This window comes from Petromyzon marinus, unplaced genomic scaffold (assembly GCF_048934315.1).
Source record: "Petromyzon marinus isolate PM22_M1 ecotype Great Lakes invasive population unplaced genomic scaffold, UKy_Petmar_22M1.pri1.0 PM_Scaffold_70, whole genome shotgun sequence".
NCBI classification, from domain to species: Eukaryota; Metazoa; Chordata; class Hyperoartia; order Petromyzontiformes; family Petromyzontidae; genus Petromyzon; species Petromyzon marinus.
The window spans coordinates 328,072-352,500 of NW_027423678.1; the positions used below are offsets into that span (position 1 = coordinate 328,072).

At 53.3% G+C, this 24,429-nt stretch overlaps 1 protein-coding gene across 2 annotated transcripts in view; it reads left to right on the forward strand.

Annotated features, from left to right (window-relative positions):
* The first annotated feature begins 3,376 nt into the window (after window positions 1-3,376).
* Window positions 3,377-24,429, forward strand: part of RHBDD3 (rhomboid domain containing 3) — a 34,556-nt gene continuing 13,503 nt past the window's right edge. Inside the window, exons 1-3 of one of the 2 annotated variants that reach the window (XM_076064778.1) lie at window positions 3,377-4,131; window positions 12,967-13,203; window positions 22,850-23,101. In XM_076064778.1, coding sequence (XP_075920893.1) covers window positions 3,984-4,131; window positions 12,967-13,203; window positions 22,850-23,101 — 637 coding nt within the window. In that variant the 5' untranslated portion in view covers window positions 3,377-3,983. Of the gene's footprint in view, window positions 4,132-4,574; window positions 4,595-12,966; window positions 13,204-22,849; window positions 23,102-24,429 lie in introns of those variants that run through there. The other variant, XM_076064779.1, reaches the window with a different exon arrangement.

A 24,429-nucleotide genomic window follows, 5' to 3' on the forward strand; every position in this document is an offset into this window, starting at 1 on the left:
CCTTGCCGTGGCCAGGACCTGTCGCTTGCTACTCTTGACTTAAGGCTTTTGCGACTGCAGGAATGAATATTCCGTTTTGGGAGTTCGGTAAAGTCACCTCGATGGTTTCAAGGAAAGTAACAAAAGCTCGCCAACGTTTGTGATTGCGCTGCTGACGACGACGATGATGATGATGATGGCCACGTGATTTGCCGTGATGATGCTGTTGCTGATGATGATGGTGGTGGCGGTGGTGGTGGTGGCACTGACACTAATCGTGCTGATGATGATGACGATACGCTTTGGTTCTATTGGGTAAAGTCACGTAGGTAAAAAAAAATAACAAAAATCACGACGTTTTTCACTCCAACGCTGTCCTCCGGATGGGTTGGTCCCTTCACCTGATGAAGGCCGCTTGTGTTGTGGTCGAAACGTCGTGATTTTTGTTATTTTATTTTTTACCTACGTGACTTTACCCAATAGAACCAAAGAGTATGGATCCTTGCAGTCACGAAAGCTTCAAATCTAGAGATGATGACGATGATTAGTAATCCGTAGCCATTACGTTGTTGTTGCTGATGATGATGATGAATTACGATTAAACTAGTAGTGACGTGACCGCTGATGCTGATTATGATTACCGTGGAATTAATTACGATACTGAAGACGCCGATGATGATTACGATGATCATATAATTATGACGAATAGCACGGTTGGCTACGTACGGTGCCAAACAGGTTCACCGTACATCGGGCTCAACGCAGTGGCTGATATCACCACCACCACCATCATCATCAGCATCACCACCACGTGGCAATCTATCGTTGCTGCCAAATACTCTAAACGCGTAAATGTCGATCCTAAAGAGAGAGACGCAGACTCCAAATATACCACAGGACCCACGACCTCCTGTAGACCAGGCGAGGTAGTCAACATCTCACAGAAACCCACGACCTCCTGCACACCAGGCGAGGTAGTCAACATCTCATCACGGGGAGAGAGAGACGCAGACTCCAAATATAAAGCAGGACCCACGACCTCCTGCAGACCAGGCGAGGTAGTCAACATCTCACCACGGAGAGAGAGTGAGACGCAGACTCCAAATATACAGCAGGACCCACGACCTCCTGCAGACCAGGCGAGGTAGTCAACATCTCACCACGGAGAGAGAGACGCAGACTCCAAATATACAGCAGGACCCACGACCTCCTGTAGACCTGGCGAGGTAGTCAACATCTCACCACAGGGAGAGAGAGACGCAGACTCCAAATATACAGCAGGACCCACGACCTCCTGTAGACCAGGCGAGGTAGTCAACATCTCACCACGGGGAGAGAGAGACACACACAGACTCCAAATATACAGCAGGACCCACGACCTCCTGTAGACCAGGCGAGGTAATCAACATCTCACCACGGGGAGAGAGAGAGACGCAGACTCCAAATATACAGCAGGACCCACGACCTCCTGTATACTAGGTGAGGTAGTCAACATCTCACCACGGTGAGAGAGAGAGAGGCACAGACTCCAAAAATACAGCAGGACCCACGACCTCCTGTATACCAGGCGAGGTAGTCAACATCTCACAGAAACCCACGACCTCCTGCATACCAGGCGAGGTAGTCAACATCTCACAGAAACCCACGACCTCCTGCATACCAGGCGAGGTAGTCAACATCTCATCACGGGGAGAGACGCAGACTCCAAATATACAGCACGACCCACGACCTCCTGTAGACCTGGGGAGGTAGTCAACATCTCACCACGGTGAGAGAGAGACACAGACTCCAAATATACAGCAGGACCCACGACCTCCTGTAGACCTGGCGAGGTAGTCAACATATCACCACGGGGAGAGAGAGACGCAGACTCCAAATATACAGCAGGACCCACGACCTCCTGTAGACCAGGCGAGGTAATCAACATCTCACCACGGAGAGAGAGAGAGACGCAGACTCCAAATATACAGCAGGACCCACGACCTCCTGTATACCAGGCGAGGTAGTCAACATCTCACCACGGGGAGAGAGAGAGAGACACAGACTCCAAATATAAAGCAGGACCCACGAATTCCTGCATACCAGGCGAGGTAGTCAACATCTCACAGAACCCACGACCTCCTGTATACCAGGCGAGGTAGTCAACATCTCATCACGGGGAGAGACGCAGACTCCAAATATACAGCAGGACCCACGACCTCCTGTATACCTGGCGAGGTAGTCAACATCTCATCACAGTGAGAGAGAGACACAGACTCCAAATATACAGCAGAACCCACGACTTCCTGTATACCAGGCGAGGTAGTCAACATCTCACAACGGGGAGAGAGAGACACAGACTCCAAATATACAGCAGGACCCACGACCTCCTGCACACCAAGCGAGGTAGTCAACATCTCACAGAAACCCACGACCTCCTGCATACCAGGCGAGGTAGTCAACATCTCACAGAAACCCACGACCTCCTGCATACCAGGCGAGGTAGTCAACATCTCACCACGGTGAGAGAGACACAGACTCCAAATATACAGCAGGACCCACGACCTCCTGTAGACCAGGCGAGGTAGTCAACATCTCACCACGGGGAGAGAGAGAGACGCAGACTCCAAATATACAGCAGGACCCACGACCTCCTGTAGACCAGGCGAGGTAGTCAACATCTCACCACGGTGAGAGAGACGCAGACTCCAAATATACAGCAGGACCCACGACCTCCTGTAGACCAGGCGAAGTAGTCAACATCTCACCACGGGGAGAGACACAGACTCCAAATATACAGCAGGACTCACGACCTCCTGTAGACCAGGCGAGGTAGTCAACATCTCACCACGGGGAGAGAGAGAGACGCAGACTCCAAATATACAGCAGGACCCACGACCTCCTGTATACCAGGCGAGGTAATCAACATCTCACCATGGAGAGAGAGAGAAACACAGACTCCAAATATACAGCAGGACCCACGACCTCCTGTATACCAGGCGAGGTAGTCAACATCTCACCACGGGGAGAGACACAGACTCCAAATATACAGCAGGACCCACGACCTCCTGTATACCTGGCGAGGTAATCAACATCTCACCATGGAGAGACACTGACTCCAAATATACAGCAGGACCCACGACCTCCTGTAGACCAGGCGAGATAATTGACATCTCACACCTGTGTTAAATAAAGGATGTCTCACACCTGTGTTAAATGAGTAAGTATATTAAATTTTGATTTAAAGCTTTCGTGACTGCAGTAATTCATATTCTTAGTTTTTTCGGTAAAGTCACGTTGAAGAGAAACAACAAAATAACAAAATATATATTGTTTTATATATATTTTGTTATTTTGTTGTTTCTCTTCAACGTGACTTTACCGAAAAAACTAAGAATATGAGTAAGTATATTGTTAGATTAATCGATAAACTTGACAATAATCGAACAACACAACGAAATTATGAAATCGATTAATCGATCGATTAACCAATGAGCTCGCTGGCATCTATTTATTTATTTATTTCTCCGGGCCCAGTCGCTAGGGAAGCCTTTGTCTTGCCTAGCCCTCAACGAACAGCCGCGCTAGGCCGCGGCCGGTTGCAGTAACAACAAACAAAAAAAACATAGGGGGCCAAACAAGCTAAATAAAAACTAATCTAACGAATAAACCCCCATTTATATATTTTAATTAATTTTTAAAAAAGCAACCACTCCCGGAGGATTAATAAAAAAATAAAGATTTCGTTGACTGGGCGGCGGGGGAAGGCTTTTACCGCCTCTCGCCTAGTCGCCTCTGCGGGCCTGAGGCGTCCCTTCCCCCGCCTGGCGAATCTATCCGAGCCGTGGGGGGGGGGGGGGGGGGCGGCTGTTTTAACATAGGCCTAGATTTTTATGGTTTGTTAAAAAAAGTTTTACCTCTCTCATTGAATTTACCACTCTGCAACCCTATAAACACACGCATTGCATGCATACGATGCGCTCTGTAAGCGTATAAAAGTTTAGAGAGGTTTATTTCGGGGGAAAATGCGGGCGTTCTTGCCGGCCAACGTTCCGGCGGTAACCGCGATTTGGATCGTCGCCTTCCTCTTTGTCGTCATCTTGACCCTTTGCGGCTACGTGGACGAGGCGGCGTTCGCGCTAGACGCGTCCAAAATGGGGCTGAATCTGCAAGGTGAGACCCCTTCTCGGAAGCCCTAACTTAGTTGAATAGTTTGTGATTGTGTGTGTGTGTGTGCGCGCGCGCGCTATCTCGCATTCTCTGCATCGAGTTTAGCCAATTCCACCCTACCCCCCCCCCAATATGTGTGACTTGGTATCGCCCACTGTGTGTTGTGGGTATTGGCGTGTGGACTGTACCATCCACTGCGGGGGTGGAGGGTTGGTCGTCCAGAATGGGGCTGAATCTGCAAGGTGAGACCCCTTCTCGGAAGCCCTAACTTAGTTGAATAGTTTGTGATTGTGCGCGCTATCTCGCATTCTCTGCATCGAGTTTAGCCAATTCCACCCCCCCCAATGTGTGACTTGGTATCGCCCACGGTGTGTTGTGGGTATTGGCGTATGGACTGTACCATCCACTACGGGGGGGGGGGGGTGTGGGAAGGGTTGGTTGTCCAGAATGGGGCTGAATCTGCAAGGTGAGACCCCTACGGAAGCTCTAACTTAGTTGAATAATTTGTATAAATGTTTGTGCGCTAACGCGCATTCTCTTTAATTATCAAGTTTAGCCAACCCCCCCCCCACCCGTACGTGTGGAACTTGGTATCGCCCACTGGGTGTTGTGGTGGATGAGTCCGTGTGGACTGTACCATCCACTACAGTATTGAGGGGGGGATTTTCAATATTGGACTCAACCTGCAACTTGAGCCTTCCTTCGGAAGCTGTAATTTAGTTGAATAATTAATTCGTTTTATTGTTTGTGATGTGTGCGTACAATCTCGCATTCTATTAATTATCGACTTTAGCCAAATTTTATTTTCAGTCACCCCCCCCTCCCCGGGTGTGTGTGTGGGACTTGGTATCGCCCATTGGGTGTTCTGCGTAAGGGCGTATGGACTATACCATCCACAATAGGGGGGGGGGGGTGGGTGGGGAAAGGGCTTGCAGATAGAACTTGAAATATTTATACTGGAGGAAATCCGAAGAGCTATGAAGCTCTTCAGCACAGATGTTCCAGTGGTTAGGGGGGCAACGGGGTCGGGACGTTACGAAAAAACAATGCACACACACGAAAAGTGAAAACATAATTTTAAAACGCACGGACACAATTGTTGAGACCCAGGACTAAAAACTGAACTGCCTTAAAATAAAAAAAAATATTCTTAAGATGCGTCGACCTGGCCATCACAAATCATAGCAGCTCAACCTACCGGCTGATATCATCACGATCATCATCATCACGTGTGCACTTTTATAACGGCAGTCATACACGCTGGACGCAGGATTCTACAGACTCGTAGAGACCCATACTCGTAGAGACCCATACAGACACACAGAGACTCATAGAGACCCATACTCATAGAGACTCATACAGACACACAGAGACTCATAGAGACCCATACTCATAGAGACCCATACAGACTCATAGAAACCCATACAGGCCCACAGAGACTCATAGAGACCCATACATACACACAGAGACTCATAGAAACCCATACAGACCCACAGAGACTCATAGAGACCCATACTCATAGAGACCCATACAGACACACAGAGACTCATACAGACCCACAGAGACTCATAGAGACCCATACTCATAGAGACCCATACAGACACACAGAGACTCATAGAGACCCATACTCATAGAGACTCATACAGCCACACAGAGACCCATACAGACCCACAGAGACTCATAGAGACCCATACAGACCCACAGAGACTCATAGAGACCCATACAGACCCATACTCATAGAGACCCATACAGACACACAGAGACCCATACAGACCCACAGAGACTCATAGAGACCCATACAGACACACAGAGACTCATAGAAACTCATACAGACCCACAGAGACTCATAGAGACCCATACTCATAGAGACCCATACAGACACACAGAGACTCATACAGACCCACAGAGACTCATTGAGACCCATACTCATAGAGACCCATACAGACACACAGAGACTCATAGAGACCCATACTCATAGAGACTCATACAGCCACACAGAGACCCATACAGACCCACAGAGACTCATAGAGACCCATACAGACCCACAGAGACTCATAGAGACCCATACAGACCCATACAGACACACAGAGACTCATACAGACCCACAGAGACTCATACAGACCCATACTCATAGAGACCCATACAGACCCACAGAGACTCATAGAGACCCATACAGACCCACAGAGACTCATAGAGACCCATACAGACCCACAGAGACTCATAGAGACCCATACAGACCCACAGAGACTCATAGAGACCCATACTCATAGAGACCCATACAGACACACAGAGACTTATAGAGACCCATACAGACCCACAGAGACTCATAGAGACCCATACAGACCCACAGAGACTCGTAGAGACCCATACTCATAGAGACCCATACAGACACACAGAGAGACTCATAGAGAGCCATACTCATAGAGACTCATACAGACACACAGAGACTCATAGAGACCCATACTCATAGAGACTCATACAGACACACAGAGACTCATACAGACCCACAGAGACTCATAGAGACCCATACTCATAGAGACCCATACAGACACACAGAGACTCAGAGACCCACAGAGACTCATAGAGACCCATACTCATAGAGACCCATACAGACCCACAGAGACTCATAGAGACCCATACAGACACACAGAGACTCATAGAGACCCATACAGACACACAGAGACTCATAGAGACCCATACTCATAGAGACCCATACAGACACACAGAGACTCATAGAGACCCATACTCATAGAGAACCGGACAGACCCACAGAGACTCATAGAGACCCATACAGACCCACAGAGACTCATAGGACCCATACAGACACACAGAGACTCATAGAGACCCATACTCATAGAGACCCATACAGACCCACAGAGACTCATAGAGACCCATACTCATAGAGACCCATACAGACCCACAGAGACTCATACAGACCCATACAGACACACAGAGACTCATAGAGACCCATACAGACACAGAGACTCATAGAGACCCATACTCATAGAGACCCATACAGACACACAGAGACTCATAGAGACCCATACTCATAGAGAACCGGACAGACTCACAGAGACTCATAGAGACCCATACAGACCCACAGAGACTCATAGAGACCCATACAGACACACAGAGACTCATAGAGACCTATACAGACCCACAGAGACTCATAGAGACCCATACAGACACACAGAGACTCATAGAGACCCATACTCATAGAGACCCATACAGACACACAGAGACTCATAGAGACCCATACTCATAGAGACCCATACAGACACACAGAGACCCATACAGACACACAGAGACTCATAGAGACTCATACTCATAGAGACCCATACAGACACACAGAGACTCATACAGACCCACAGAGACTCATAGAGACCCATACTCATAGAGACTCATACAGACACAGAGACTCATAGAGACCCATACAGACCCAGAGAGACTCATAGAGACCCATACTCATAGAGACCCATACAGACACACAGAGACTCATAGAGACCCATACTCATAGAGACGCATACAGACACACAGAGACTCATAGAGACCCATACTCATAGAGACCCATACAGACACACAGAGACTCATAGAGACCCATACTCATAGAGACCCATACAGACACACAGAGACTCATACAGACCCACAGAGACTCATAGAGACCCATACTCATAGAGACCCATACAGACACACAGAGACTCATAGAGAGCCATACTCATAGAGACCCATACAGACACACAGAGACTCATACAGACACAGAGAGACTCATAGAGACCCATACTCATAGAGACGCATACAGACACACAGAGACTCATACAGACCCACAGAGACTCATAGAGACCCATACTCATAGAGACCCATAGAGACACACAGAGACTCATACAGACACAGAGAGTCTCATAGAGACCCATACAGACGCACAGAGACTCATAGAGACCCATACTCATAGAGACTCATACAGACACACAGAGACTCATAGAGACCCATACTCATAGAGACCCATACAGACCCACAGAGACTCATAGAGACCCATACAGACCCACAGAGACTCATAGAGACCCATACAGACCCACAGAGACTCATAGAGACCCATACAGACACACAGAGACTCATAGAGACCCATACTCATAGAGACCCATACAGACACACAGAGACTCATAGAGACCCATACAGACCCACAGAGACTCATAGAGACCCATACTCATAGAGACCCATACAGACACACGGAGACTCATAGAGACCCATACAGACCCACAGAGACTCATAGAGACCCATACAGACCCACAGACTCATAGAGACCCACACTCATAGAGACCCATACAGACCCACAGAGACTCATAAAGACCCATACAGACCCACAGAGACTCATAGAGACCCATACAGACCCACAGAGACTCATAGAGACCCATACAGACCCACAGAGACTCATGAAGACCCACACTCATAGAGACCCATACAGACCCACAGAGACTCATAGAGACCCATACAGACCCACAGAGACCCACACTCATAGAGACCCATACAGACCCATACAGAGACTCATAGAGACCCATACTCAGAGACCCATACAGACCCACAGAGACTCATAGAGACCCATACAGACCCACAGAGACTCATAGAGACCCACACTCATAGAGACCCACAAAGACCCACACTCATACAGACCCATACAGACCCACAGAGACCCACAGAGACTCATAGAGACCCATACAGACCCATAGAGACTCATAGAGACCCATACAGACCCACAGAGACTCATAGAGACCCACACTCATAGAGACCCATATTCAGAGACCCATACAGACCCACGGAGAGACCCACAGAGACTCCTACTCAAAGAGACCCATACAGACCCACAGAGACTCACACTCATAGAGACCCATACAGATCCACAGAGACTCACACTCATAGAGACCCATACAGACCCACTGAGACTCACACTCATAGAGACCCATACAGACCCACAGAGACTCACACTCATAGAGACCCATACAGACCCACAGAGACTCACACTCATAGAGACCCATACAGACCCACTGAGACTCACACTCATAGAGACCCATACAGACCCACAGAGACCCACACTCATAGAGACCCACAGAGACCCATACTCATACAGACCCATACAGACCCATATAGACCCACAGAGACCCACACTCATAGAGACCCACAGAGACCCATACTCATAGAGACCCATACAGACCCATACAGACCCACAGAGACCCATACTCATAGAGACCCATAGAGACCCACAGAGACCCACACTCATAGAGACCCATACAGACCCATACAGAGACTCATAGAGACCCATACTCAGAGACCCATACAGACCCACAGAGACTCATAGAGACCCATACAGACCCACAGAGACTCATAGAGACCCACACTCATAGAGACCCACAAAGACCCACACTCATACAGACCCATACAGACCCACAGAGACTCACACTCATAGAGACCCATACAGACCCACTGAGACTCACACTCATAGAGACCCATACAGACCCACAGAGACCCACACTCATAGAGACCCACAGAGACCCATACTCATACAGACCCATACAGACCCATATAGACCCACAGAGACCCACACTCATAGAGACCCACAGAGACCCATACTCATAGAGACCCATACAGACCCATACAGACCCACAGAGACCCATACTCATAGAGACCCATAGAGACCCACAGAGACCCACACTCATAGAGACCCATACAGACCCATACAGAGACTCATAGAGACCCATACTCAGAGACCCATACAGACCCACAGAGACTCATAGAGACCCATACAGACCCACAGAGACTCATAGAGACCCACACTCATAGAGACCCACAAAGACCCACACTCATACAGACCCATACAGACCCACAGAGACCCACAGAGACTCATAGAGACCCATACAGACCCATAGAGACTCATAGAGACCCATACAGACCCACAGAGACTCATAGAGACCCACACTCATAGAGACCCATATTCAGAGACCCATACAGACCCACGGAGAGACCCACAGAGACTCCTACTCAAAGAGACCCATACAGACCCACAGAGACTCACACTCATAGAGACCCATACAGATCCACAGAGACTCACACTCATAGAGACCCATACAGACCCACTGAGACTCACACTCATAGAGACCCATACAGACCCACAGAGACTCACACTCATAGAGACCCATACAGACCCACAGAGACTCACACTCATAGAGACCCATACAGACCCACTGAGACTCACACTCATAGAGACCCATACAGACCCACAGAGACCCACACTCATAGAAACCCACAGAGACCCATACTCATACAGACCCATACAGACCCATATAGACCCACAGAGACCCACACTCATAGAGACCCACAGAGACCCATACTCATAGAGACCCATACAGACCCATACAGACCCACAGAGACCCATACTCATAGAGACCCATAGAGACCCACAGAGACCCACACTCATTGAGACCCATACAGACCCAGAGAGACCCATCCTCATACAGACCCACAGAGACTCACACTCACAGAGACTCACACTCATAGAGACCCATACAGACGCACAGAGACTCACACTCATAGAGACCCACAGAGACCCACACTCATAGAGACCCATACAGACCACACAGAGACTCACAGAGACTCACAGAGACCCACAGAGACCCATAGAGACCGACAGAGACCCACAGAGACCCACAGAGACCCATAGAGACCCACAGAGACTCACAGAGACCCACAGAGACCCACAGAGACCCACAGAGACCCACAGAGACCCACAGAGACCCACAGAGACCCATAGAGACCCACAGAGACTCACAGAGACCCACAGAGACCCATACTATTCGTTGTTTGAACGTCTTAACACAACTGTTTTATTGCCAGAAAGGGTGAAACCCTTTTCTTATTTTTTCATGCTTTGATCTTGTCCAGCAGAGATGTCCCATTTTGAACCGAGGTGGTTGACTGCTTTACACCAACACCACCACCAACACCACCACCAACACCACCACCTCCAACACCACCACTACCAACACCACCACCTCCAACACCACCACCAACACCACCACCACCTCCAACACCACCACCAACACCACCACCTCCAACACCACCAACAACATCACCACCACCTCCAACACCACCACCTCCAACACCACCACCTCCAACACCACCACTACCAACACCACCACCTCCAACACCACCACTACCAACACCACCACCTCCAACACCACCACTACCAACACCACCACCTCCAACACCACCAACAACATCACCACCACCTCCAACACCACCACCAACACCACCACCTCCAACACCACCACTACCAACACCACCACCACCACCTCCAACACCACCAACAACATCACCACCACCTCCAACACCACCAACAACATCACCACCACCTCTAACACCACCACCAACACCACCACCACCTCCAACACCACCACCACCACCTCCAACACCACCACTACCAACACCACCACCACCACCTCCAACACCACCACCACCTCCAACACCACCACCACCTCCAACACCACCACCTCCAACACCAACACCACCACCAACACCACCACCAACACCACCACCTCCAACACCACCACCACCATCACCACCACCACTACCAACACCACCACCAACACCACCACCTCCAACACCACCACCACCTCCAACACCACCACCACCACTACCAACACCAACACCACCACCAACACCACCATCACCAACACCACCACCAACACCACCACCAACACCACCACCTCCAATACCACCTCCAACACCACCACCTCCAATACCACCTCCACCACCTCCAACACCACCCCCACCACCACCACCACCCCCACCACCACCCCCACCACCACCACCCCCACCACCACCTCCACCACCACCACTACCAACACCACCACCACTACCAACACCACCACCACCACCTCCAACACCACCACCACCTCCAACACCACCACCACCTCCAACACCACCACCTCCAACACCAACACCACCACCAACACCACCACCTCCAACACCACCACCACCATCACCACCACCACTACCAACACCACCACCAACACCACCACCTCCAACACCACCACCACCTCCAACACCACCACCACCACTACCAACACCAACACCACCACCAACACCACCATCACCAACACCACCACCAACACCACCACCAACACCACCACCTCCAATACCACCTCCAACACCACCACCTCCAATACCACCTCCACCACCTCCAACACCACCCCCACCACCACCACCACCCCCACCACCACCCCCACCACCACCACCCCCACCACCACCTCCACCACCACCACTACCAACACCACCACCACTACCAACACCACCACCACCACCTCCAACACCACCACCACCTCCAACACCACCACCACCTCCAACACCACCACCTCCAACACCAACACCACCACCAACACCACCACCTCCAACACCACCACCACCATCACCACCACCACTACCAACACCACCACCAACACCACCACCTCCAACACCACCACCACCTCCAACACCACCACCACCACTACCAACACCAACACCACCACCAACACCACCATCACCAACACCACCACCAACACCACCACCAACACCACCACCTCCAATACCACCTCCAACACCACCACCTCCAATACCACCTCCACCACCTCCAACACCACCCCCACCACCACCACCACCACCTGCACCACCACCACCACCACCCCCACCACCACCCCCACCACCACCACCCCCACCACCACCTCCACCACCACCACCTCCACCACCACCACCACCACCACCCCCACCACCACTACCACCACCACCACCCTGTGTGCGCCCACTCCCGCGGACCAGTCTACAGGCTGGCCACTCACCCCGTGTGCCCTTGGGGGTCTACGGGCCTGGCTGTGATGGGCGCCTGGGCGTGGACCCCCTCCCTGCTGCTCGTGGGGCTGCTGGGAGCGCCGCTGGAGCGGTTCCTGGGGTCGGCCCGGTTCGCCTTCCTGGCGCTCCTCAGCTCGCTCCTCGCGGGCCTCCTGGGCCTCCTGGGCCTCCTGGCCCTCGGCACGCCGCTGGGCCCTCCGGCCACGGGTAAAAAAGGGGGGCCGCCTGAGGGGTGTTGACTGCCTCGCCCGGTCTGCAGGAGGTCGAGGGTCGTGCTGTTGTACGTCTGAAGTCTCTCTCTCTCTCTCCACGTGGTGAGATGTTGGCTAGCTCGCCCGGTCTACAGGTGAGATGTTGACTAGCTCGCCCGGCCTACAGGTGAGATGTTGACTAGCTCGCCCGGTCTACAGGTGAGATGTTGACTAGCTCGCCCGGTCTACAGGTGAGATGTTGGCTAGCTCGCCCGGTCTACAGGTGAGATGTTGACTACCTCGCTAGGTATACAGGTGAGATGTTGACTACTTCGCCAGGTATACAGGTGAGATGTTGACTACCTCGCCAGGTATACAGGTGAGATGTTGACTACTTCGCCAGGTATACAGGTGAGATGTTGACTAGCTCGCCCGGTCTGCAGGTGAGATGTTGGCTACCTCGCCTGGTCTACAGGTGAGATGTTGACTAGCTCGCCCGGTCTACAGGTGAGATGTTGGCTAGCTCGCCCGGTCTACAGGTGAGATGTTGACTAGCTCGCCCGGTCTACAGGTGAGATGTTGGCTAGCTCGCCCGGTCTACAGGTGAGATGTTGGCTAGCTCGCCCGGTCTACAGGTGAGATGTTGGCTACCTCGCCCGGTCTACAGGTGAGATGTTGACTGCCTCGCCTGGTCTACAGGTGAGATGTTGACTAGCTCGCCCGGTCTGCAGGTGAGATGTTGGCTAGCTCGCCCGGTCTACAGGTGAGATGTTGACTAGCTCGCCCGGTCTACAGGTGAGATGTTGGCTAGCTCGCCCGGTCTACAGGTGAGATGTTGACTAGCTCGCCCGGTCTACAGGTGAGATGTTGGCTAGCTCGCCCGGTCTACAGGTGAGATGTTGGCTAGCTCGCCCGGTCTACAGGTGAGATGTTGACTACCTCGCCAGGTATACAGGTGAGATGTTGACTACCTCGCCCGGTCTACAGGTGAGATGTTGACTGCCTCGCCTGGTATACAGGTGAGATGTTGACTACCTCGCCTGGTCTACAGGTGAGATGTTGACTAGCTCGCCCGGTCTGCAGGTGAGATGTTGACTAGCTCGCCCGGTCTACAGGTGAGATGTTGGCTAGCTCGCCTGGTCTACAGGTGAGATGATTGACTAACTCGCCTGGCCTACAGGTGAGATGTTGACTAGCTCGCCTGGTCTGCAGGTGAGATGTTGACTGCCTCGCCTGGTATACAGGTGAGATGTTGACTAGCTCGCCCGGTCTACAGGTGAGATGTTGACTAGCTCGCCCGGTCTACAGGTGAGATGTTGGCTACCTCGCCTGGTCTACAGGTGAGATGTTGGCTAGCTCGCCCGGTCTACAGGTGAGATGTTGACTGCCTCGCCTGGTATACAGGTGAGATGTTGACTAGCTCGCCTGACCTACAGGTGAGATGTTGACTGCCTCGCCTGGTCTACAGGTGAGATGTTGACTACCTCGCCTGGTCCACAGGTGAGATGTTGACTACCTCGCCCGGTCTACAGGTGAGATGTTGACTGCCTCGCCCGGTCTACAGGTGAGATGTTGACTAGCTCGCCCGGTCTACAGGTGAGATGTTGACTAGCTCGCCCGGTCTACAGGTGAGATGTTGACTACCTCGCCCGGTCTACAGGTGAGATGTTGACTACCTCGCCTGGTCTACAGGTGAGATGTTGACTAGCTCGCCTGGTCTACAGGTGAGATGTTGACTAGCTCGCCCGATCTACAGGTGAGATGTTGACTACCTCGCCTGGTCTACAGGTGAGATGTTGACTAGCTCGCCCGGTCTACAGGTGAGATGTTGACTACCTCGCCCGGTCTACAGGTGAGATGTTGACTACCTCGCCTGGCCTACAGGTGAGATGTTGACTACCTCGCCTGGTCCACAGGTGAGATGTTGACTACCTCGCCTGGTCTACAGGTGAGATGTTGACTACCTCGCCCGGTCTACAGGTGAGATGTTGACTGCCTCGCCCGGTCTACAGGTGAGATGTTGACTAGCTCGCCCGGTCTACAGGTGAGATGTTGACTAGCTCGCCTGGCCTACAGGTGAGATGTTGACTAGCTCGCCCGGTCTACAGGTGAGATGTTGACTACCTCGCCTGGCCTACAGGTGAGATGTTGACTACCTCGCCTGGCCTACAGGTGAGATGTTGACTAGCTCGCCCGGTCTACAGGTGAGATGTTGACTACCTCGCCTGGCCTACAGGTGAGATGTTGACTGCCTCGCCTGGCCTACAGGTGAGATGTTGACTGCCTCGCCCGGTCTACAGGTGAGATGTTGACTACCTCGCCCGGTCTACAGGTGAGATGTTGACTACCTCGCCTGGCCTACAGGTGAGATGTTGACTACCTCGCCTGGCCTACAGGTGAGATGTTGACTACCGAGCCCGGCCTACAGGTGAGATGTTGACTACCTCGCCCGGTCTACAGGTGAGATGTTGACTACCTCGCCTGGCCGACAGGTGAGATGTTGACTACCTCGCCCGGTCTACAGGTGAGATGTTGACTACCTCGCCCGGTCTACAGGTGAGATGTTGACTGCCTCGCCCGGTCTACAGGTCAGATGTTGACTACCTCGCCTGGCCTACAGGTGAGATGTTGACTACCTCGCCCGGCCTACAGGTGAGATGTTGACTACCTCGCCCGGTCTACAGGTGAGATGTTGGCTAGCTCGCCCGGTCTACAGGTGAGATGTTGGCTAGCTCGCCCGGTCTACAGGTGAGATGTTGGCTACCTCGCCTGGTCTACAGGTGAGATGTTGACTACCTCGCCTGGTCTACAGGTGAGATGTTGACTACCTCGCCTGGTCTACAGGTGAGATGTTGACTAGCTCGCCCGGTCTGCAGGTGAGATGTTGGCTAGCTCGCCCGGTCTACAGGTGAGATGTTGACTAGCTCGCCCGGTCTACAGGTGAGATGTTGGCTAGCTCGCCCGGTCTACAGGTGAGATGTTGACTAGCTCGCCCGGTCTACAGGTGAGATGTTGGCTACCTCGCCTGGTCTACAGGTGAGATGTTGGCTAGCTCGCCCGGTCTACAGGTGAGATGTTGACTGCCTCGCCTGGTATACAGGTGAGATGTTGACTAGCTCGCCTGACCTACAGGTGAGATGTTGACTGCCTCGCCTGGTCTACAGGTGAGATGTTGACTACCTCGCCTGGTCCACAGGTGAGATGTTGACTACCTCGCCCGGTCTACAGGTGAGATGTTGACTGCCTCGCCCGGTCTACAGGTGAGATGTTGACTAGCTCGCCCGGTCTACAGGTGAGATGTTGACTAGCTCGCCCGGTCTACAGGTGAGATGTTGACTACCTCGCCCGGTCTACAGGTGAGATGTTGACTACCTCGCCTGGTCTACAGGTGAGATGTTGACTAGCTCGCCTGGTCTACAGGTGAGATGTTGACTAGCTCGCCCGATCTACAGGTGAGATGTTGACTACCTCGCCTGGTCTACAGGTGAGATGTTGACTAGCTCGCCCGGTCTACAGGTGAGATGTTGACTACCTCGCCCGGTCTACAGGTGAGATGTTGACTACCTCGCCTGGCCTACAGGTGAGATGTTGACTACCTCGCCTGGTCCACAGGTGAGATGTTGACTACCTCGCCTGGTCTACAGGTGAGATGTTGACTACCTCGCCCGGTCTACAGGTGAGATGTTGACTGCCTCGCCCGGTCTACAGGTGAGATGTTGACTAGCTCGCCCGGTCTACAGGTGAGATGTTGACTAGCTCGCCTGGCCTACAGGTGAGATGTTGACTAGCTCGCCCGGTCTACAGGTGAGATGTTGACTACCTCGCCTGGCCTACAGGTGAGATGTTGACTACCTCGCCTGGCCTACAGGTGAGATGTTGACTAGCTCGCCCGGTCTACAGGTGAGATGTTGACTACCTCGCCTGGCCTACAGGTGAGATGTTGACTGCCTCGCCTGGCCTACAGGTGAGATGTTGACTGCCTCGCCCGGTCTACAGGTGAGATGTTGACTACCTCGCCCGGTCTACAGGTGAGATGTTGACTACCTCGCCTGGCCTACAGGTGAGATGTTGACTACCTCGCCTGGCCTACAGGTGAGATGTTGACTACCGAGCCCGGCCTACAGGTGAGATGTTGACTACCTCGCCCGGTCTACAGGTGAGATGTTGACTACCTCGCCTGGCCGACAGGTGAGATGTTGACTACCTCGCCTGGTCTACAGGTGAGATGTTGACTACCTCGCCCGGTCTACAGGTGAGATGTTGACTGCCTCGCCCGGTCTACAGGTCAGATGTTGACTACCTCGCCTGGCCTACAGGTGAGATGTTGACTACCTCGCCCGGCCTACAGGTGAGATGTTGACTACCTCGCCCGGTCTACAGGTGAGATGTTGGCTAGCTCGCCCGGTCTACAGGTGAGATGTTGGCTAGCTCGCCCGGTCTACAGGTGAGATGTTGGCTACCTCGCCTGGTCTACAGGTGAGATGTTGACTACCTCGCCTGGTCTACAGGTGAGATGTTGACTACCTCGCCTGGTCTACAGGTGAGATGTTGACTAGCTCGCCCGGTCTGCAGGTGAGATGTTGGCTAGCTCGCCCGGTCTACAGGTGAGATGTTGACTAGCTCGCCCGGTCTACAGGTGAGATGTTGGCTAGCTCGCCCGGTCTACAGGTGAGATGTTGACTAGCTCGCCCGGTCTACAGGTGAGATGTTGGCTAGCTCGCCCGGTCTACAGGTGAGATGTTGGCTAGCTCGCCCGGTCTACAGGTGAGATGTTGACTACCTCGCCAGGTATACAGGTGAGATGTTGACTACCTCGCCCGGTCTACAGGTGAGATGTTGACTGCCTCGCCTGGTATACAGGTGAGATGTTGACTACCTCGCCTGGTCTACAGGTGAGATGTTGACTAGCTCGCCCGGTCTGCAGGTGAGATGTTGACTAGCTCGCCCGGTCTACAGGTGAGATGTTGGCTAGCTCGCCTGGTCTACAGGTGAGATGATTGACTAACTCGCCTGGCCTACAGGTGAGATGTTGACTAGCTCGCCTGGTCTGCAGGTGAGATGTTGACTGCCTCGCCTGGTATACAGGTGAGATGTTGACTAGCTCGCCCGGTCTACAGGTGAGATGTTGACTAGCTCGCCCGGTCTACAGGTGAGATGTTGGCTAGCTCGCCCGGTCTACAGGTGAGATGTTGGCTAGCTCGCCCGGTCTACAGGTGAGATGTTGGCTAGCTCGCCTGGTCTACAGGTGAGATGTTGGCTAGCTCGCCCGGTCTACAGGTGAGATGTTGACTGCCTCGCCTGGTATACAGGTGAGATGTTGACTAGCTCGCCTGACCTACAGGTGAGATGTTGACTGCCTCGCCCGGTCTACAGGTGAGATGTTGACTACCTCGCCTGGTCCACAGGTGAGATGTTGACTACCTCGCCTGGTATACAGGTGAGATGTTGACTACCTCGCCTGGTCTACAGGTGAGATGTTGACTACCTCGCCTGGCCTACAAGTGAGATGTTGACTGCCTCGCCTGGCCTACAGGTGAGATGTTGACTACCTCGCCTGGCATACAGGTGAGATGTTGACTACCTCGCCTCGTCTACAGGTGAGATGTTGACTACCTCGCCTGGCATACAGGTGAGATGTTGACTACCTCGCCTGATCTGCAGGTGAGATGTTGACTGCCTCGCCCGGTCTACAGGTGAGATGTTGACTACCTCGCCTGGTATACAGGTGAGATGTTGACTACCTCGCCTGGTCTACAGGTGAGATGTTGACTACCTCGCCTGGTCTGCAGGTGAGATGTTGACTACCTCGCCTGGCCTACAGGTGAGATGTTGACTACCTCGACTGGTCTACAGGTGAGATGTTGACTATCTCGCCTGGTCTGCAGGTGAGATGTTGACTACCTCGCCTGGCCTACAAGTGAGATTTTGACTACCTCGCCTGGTATACAGGTGAGATGTTGACTACCTCGCCTGGTATACAGGTGAGATGTTGACTACCTCGCCCGGTCTACAGGTAAGATGTTGACTGCCTCGCCCGGTCTACAGGTGAGATGTTGACTAGCTCGCCCGGTCTACAGGTGAGATGTTGACTGCCTCGCCCGGTCTGCAGGTGAGATGTTGGCTAGCTCGCCTGGCCTACAGGTGAGATGTTGACTACCTCGCCTGGTCTACAGGTGAGATGTTGACTAGCTCGCCTGGCCTACAGGTGAGATGTTGACTACCTCGCCTGGTCTACAGGTGAGATGTTGACTAGCTCGCCCGGTCTACAGGTGAGATGTTGACTACCTCGCCCGGTCTACAGGTGAGATGTTGACTACCTCGCCTGGCCTACAGGTGAGATGTTGACTACCTCGCCTGGTCCACAGGTGAGATGTTGACTACCTCGCCTGGTCTACAGGTGAGATGTTGACTACCTCGCCCGGTCTACAGGTGAGATGTTGACTGCCTCGCCCGGTCTACAGGTGAGATGTTGACTAGCTCGCCCGGTCTACAGGTGAGATGTTGACTAGCTCGCCCGGTCTACAGGTGAGATGTTGACTACCTCTCCTGGCCTACAGGTGAGATGTTGACTACCTCGCCTGGCCTACAGGTGAGATGTTGACTAGCTCGCCCGGTCTACAGGTGAGATGTTGACTAGCTCGCCCGGTCTACAGGTGAGATGTTGACTGCCTTGCCCGGTCTACAGGTCAGATGTTGACTACCTCGCCTGGCCTACAGGTGAGATGTTGACTACCTCGCCTGGCCTACAGGTGAGATGTTGACTACCGAGCCCGGCCTACAGGTGAGATGTTGACTACCTCGCCCGGTCTACAGGTGAGATGTTGACTACCTCGCCTGGCCGACAGGTGAGATGTTGACTACCTCGCCCGGTCTACAGGTGAGATGTTGACTACCTCGCCCGGTCTACAGGTGAGATGTTGACTGCCTCGCCCGGTCTACAGGTCAGATGTTGACTACCTCGCCTGGCCTACAGGTGAGATGTTGACTACCTCGCCTGGCCTACAGGTGAGATGTTGACTACCTCGCCCGGCCTACAGGTGAGATGTTGACTACCTCGCCCGGTCTACAGGTGAGATGTTGACTACCTCGCCTGGTCTACAGGTGAGATGTTGACTACCTCGCCTGGCCTACAGGTGAGATGTTGACTACCTCGCCTGGTCTACAGGTGAGATGTTGACTACCTCGCCTGGTCTACAGGTGAGATGTTGACTACCTCGCCTGGCCTACAGGTGAGATGTTGACTACCTCGCCTGGTCTACAGGTGAGATGTTGACTACCTCGCCTGGTCTACAGGTGAGATGATGACTACCTCGCCTGGTCTACAGGTCAGATGTTGACTACCTCGCCTGGCCTACAGGTGAGATGTTGACTACCTCGCCTGGCCTACAGGTGAGATGTTGACTACCGAGCCCGGCCTACAGGTGAGATGTTGACTACCTCGCCCGGTCTACAGGTGAGATGTTGACTACCTCGCCTGGCCGACAGGTGAGATGTTGACTACCTCGCCCGGTCTACAGGTGAGATGTTGACTACCTCGCCCGGTCTACAGGTGAGATGTTGACTGCCTCGCCCGGTCTACAGGTCAGATGTTGACTACCTCGCCTGGCCTACAGGTGAGATGTTGACTACCTCGCCTGGCCTACAGGTGAGATGTTGACTACCTCGCCCGGCCTACAGGTGAGATGTTGACTACCTCGCCCGGTCTACAGGTGAGATGTTGACTACCTCGCCTGGTCTACAGGTGAGATGTTGACTACCTCGCCTGGCCTACAGGTGAGATGTTGACTACCTCGCCTGGTCTACAGGTGAGATGTTGACTACCTCGCCTGGTCTACAGGTGAGATGATGACTACCTCGCCTGGTCTACAGGTGAGATGTTGACTACCTCGCCTGGCCTACAGGTGAGATGTTGACTACCTCGCCCGGCCTACAGGTGAGATGTTGACTACCTCGCCCGGTCTACAGGTGAGATGTTTACTACCTCGCCTGGCCTACAGGTGAGATGTTGACTACCTCGCCCGGCCTACAGGTGAGATGTTGACTACCTCGCCCGGCCTACAGGTGAGATGTTGACTACCTCGCCCGGTCTACAGGTGAGATGTTGACTACCTCGCCTGGCCGACAGGTGAGATGTTGACTACCTCGCCCGGTCTGCAGGTGAGATGTTGACTACCTCGCCTGGCCTACAGGTGAGATGTTGACTATCTCGCCTGGTCTACAGGTGAGATGTTGACTACCTGAGTATGGGTCTCTGTGGGTCTCTATGAGTCTGTATGGGTCTCTGTGAGTGTGGGTCTCTATGTGTCTCTGTGAGTCTGTATGGGTCTCTGTGAGTGTGGGTCTCTGTGAGTCTGTATGGGTCTCTGTAAGTCTCTATGGGTCTGTATGGGTCTCTGTGAGTGTGGGTCTCTATGGGTCTCTGTGAGTCTGTATGGGTCTCTGTGAGTGTGGGTCTCTGTCAGTCTGTATGGGTCTCTGTAAGTCTCTGGGTCTGTATGGGTCTCTGTGAGTGTGGGTCTCTATGGGTCTCTGTGAGTCTGTATGGGTCTCTGTGAGTGTGGGTCTCTGTGGGTCTGTATGGGTCTCTGTGAGTGTGGGTCTCTGTGAGTCTCTGTGGGTCTGTATGGGTCTCTGTGAGTCTCTGTGGGTCTCTATGGGTCTCTGTGGGTCTCTATGGGTCTCTATGGGTCTCTGTGAGTCTCTGTGGGTCTCTGTGGGTCTGTATGGGTCTCTGTGAGTGTGGGTCTCTATGGGTCTCTGTGGGTCTCTATGGGTCTCTGTGAGTCTCTGTTGGTCTCTATGGGTATCTGTGAGTGTGGGTCTCTGTGAGTATCTGTGGGTCTCTATGGGTCTCTATGGGTCTCTCTGAGTCTCTATGGAAATCTGTGAGGCTCTGTGAGTCTCTGTGGGTCTCTATGGGTCTCTGTGAGTGTGAGTCTCTGTGTGTCTGTATGGTTCTCTGTGAGTGTGGGTCTCTGTGGGTCTCTGTGGGTCTCTATGGGTATCTATGAGTCTCTGTGGGTCTCTATGCGTCTCTGTGAGTCTCTTTGGGTCTGTATGGGTCTCTGTGAGTGTGGGTCTCTATGGGTCTCTGTGAGTCTGTATGGGTCTCTGTGAGTGTGAGTCTCTGTGGGTCTGTATGGGTCTCTGTGAGTGTGAGTCTCTATGGGTCTCTGTGAGTGTGAGGCTCTGTGGGTCTGTATGGGTCTCTATGGGTCTCTGTGAGTCTGTATGGGTCTCTGAGTCTCTGTGGGTCTCTGTGGGTCTGTATGTGTCTCTGTGAGTGTGGGGGGTGAGTGAGTGGGTGAGTGGCTGGGCGAGTGGCTGGGTGAGTGAGTGGATGAGTGGGTGAGCGAGTGGCTGGGTGAGTGGCTGGGTGAGCGAGTGGCTGGGCGAGTGACTGGGTGAGTGAGTGAGTGAGTGGCTGGGCGAGTGGCTGGGTGAGTGAGTGGGCGAGTGGCTGGGTGAGTGGCTGGGTGAGTGGCTGGGTGAGTGGCTGGGTGAGTGAGTGGGTGAGTGAGTGGGCGAGTGACTGTGCGAGTGAGTGACTGATTGAGTGACTGTGCGAGTGAGTGGCTGGGCGCGTGACTTGGCGAGTGACTGTGCGAGTGAGTGACTGGGGGGGATCTTTGTGACCACCCCTCCCCCCGCCCCCCCTCTAGGCATCCAATGGTCCCCAGCGTGGGGCCCTGTCCCCGGCCTCGTGGGGGCCCTCGCCTGGGCCACGTGGCCCCGGCGAGGGCCCCGTGGTGGTGGCCGTGGTGGTGGCCGCGGTGATCCCCCAGGTCTCATGAAGCTCCTGGGCTTGGTCCCCGTTTGGGTCCTGCCCTGGGCGGCCCTGGGCCTCACGGCCCTCCTCGTGCCGGAGGCCCCAACCCTCACGGGAGGCCTCGCGGCCCTTGTGGGCATCGCCTGTATCCTCACCGCGGTGGGGGGGAACGGTTGTGGGGTTGACGTCAACTCTGAGCGAGTGGTTGTGAGGTTGACGTCAACTACAGCTGATTCAACCGCTTCTGAGTGAGTGGTTGTGAAGTTGACATCAACTCTGAGCGAGTGGCTGTGGAGTTGACGTCAACTCTGAGCGAGTGGCTGTGGAGTTGACGTCAACTCTGAGCGAGTGGCTGTGGAGTTGACATCAACTCTGAGCGAGTGGCTGTGGAGTTGACGTCAACTCTGAGCGAGTGGCTGTGGAGTTGACGTCAACTCTGAGCGAGTGGTTGTGGAGTTGACGTCAACTCTGAGCGAGTGGCTGTGGAGTTGACGTCAACTCTGAGCCAGTGGCTGTGGAGTTGACGTCAACTCTGAGCGAGTGGCTGTGCACTTGACGTCAACTCTGAGCGAGTGGCTGTGGAGTTGACGTCAACTCTGAGCGAGTGGCTGTGGAGTTGACGTCAACTCTGAGCGAGTGGCTGTGGAGTTGACGTCAACTCTGAGCGAGTGGCTGTGGAGTTGACGTCAACTCTGAGCCAGTGGCTGTGGAGTTGACGTCAACTCTGAGCGAGTGGCTGTGGAGTTGACGTCAACTCTGAGCGAGTGGCTGTGGAGTTGACATCAACTACAGCTGATTCATCCGCTTCTGAGTGAGTGGTTGTGAAGTTGACGTCAACTCTGAGCGAGTGGCTGTGGAGTTGACGTCAACTCTGAGCGAGTGGCTGTGGAGTTGACGTCAACTCTGAGCGAGTGGCTGTGGAGTTGACATCAACTCTGAGCGAGTGGCTGTGGAGTTGACGTCAACTCTGAGCGAGTGGCTGTGGAGTTGACGTCAACTCTGAGCGAGTGGCTGTGGAGTTGACGTCAACTCTGAGCGAGTGGCTGTGGAGTTGACGTCAACTCTGAGCGAGTGGCTGTGGAGTTGACATCAACTCTGAGCGAGTGGCTGTGGAGTTGACATCAACTCTGAGCGAGTGGCTGTGGAGTTGACGTCAACTCTGAGCGAGTGGCTGTGGAGTTGACATCAACTCTGAGCGAGTGGCTGTGGAGTTGACATCAACTCCGAGCGAGTGGCTGTGGAGTTGACGTCAACTCCGAGCGAGTGGCTGTGGAGTTGACGTCAACTCTGAGCGAGTGGCTGTGGAGTTGACGTCAACTCTGAGCGAGTGGCTGTGGAGTTGACGTCAACTCTGAGCCAGTGATTGTGGGTTCGTCATTTTGAATCAAGGTGATGTTCCGTCCCAGTGTCTGCAAAAATTCCTTGACTGCAAATCAACACCTCAACCACCGCCATCTAACACCATTACCATCA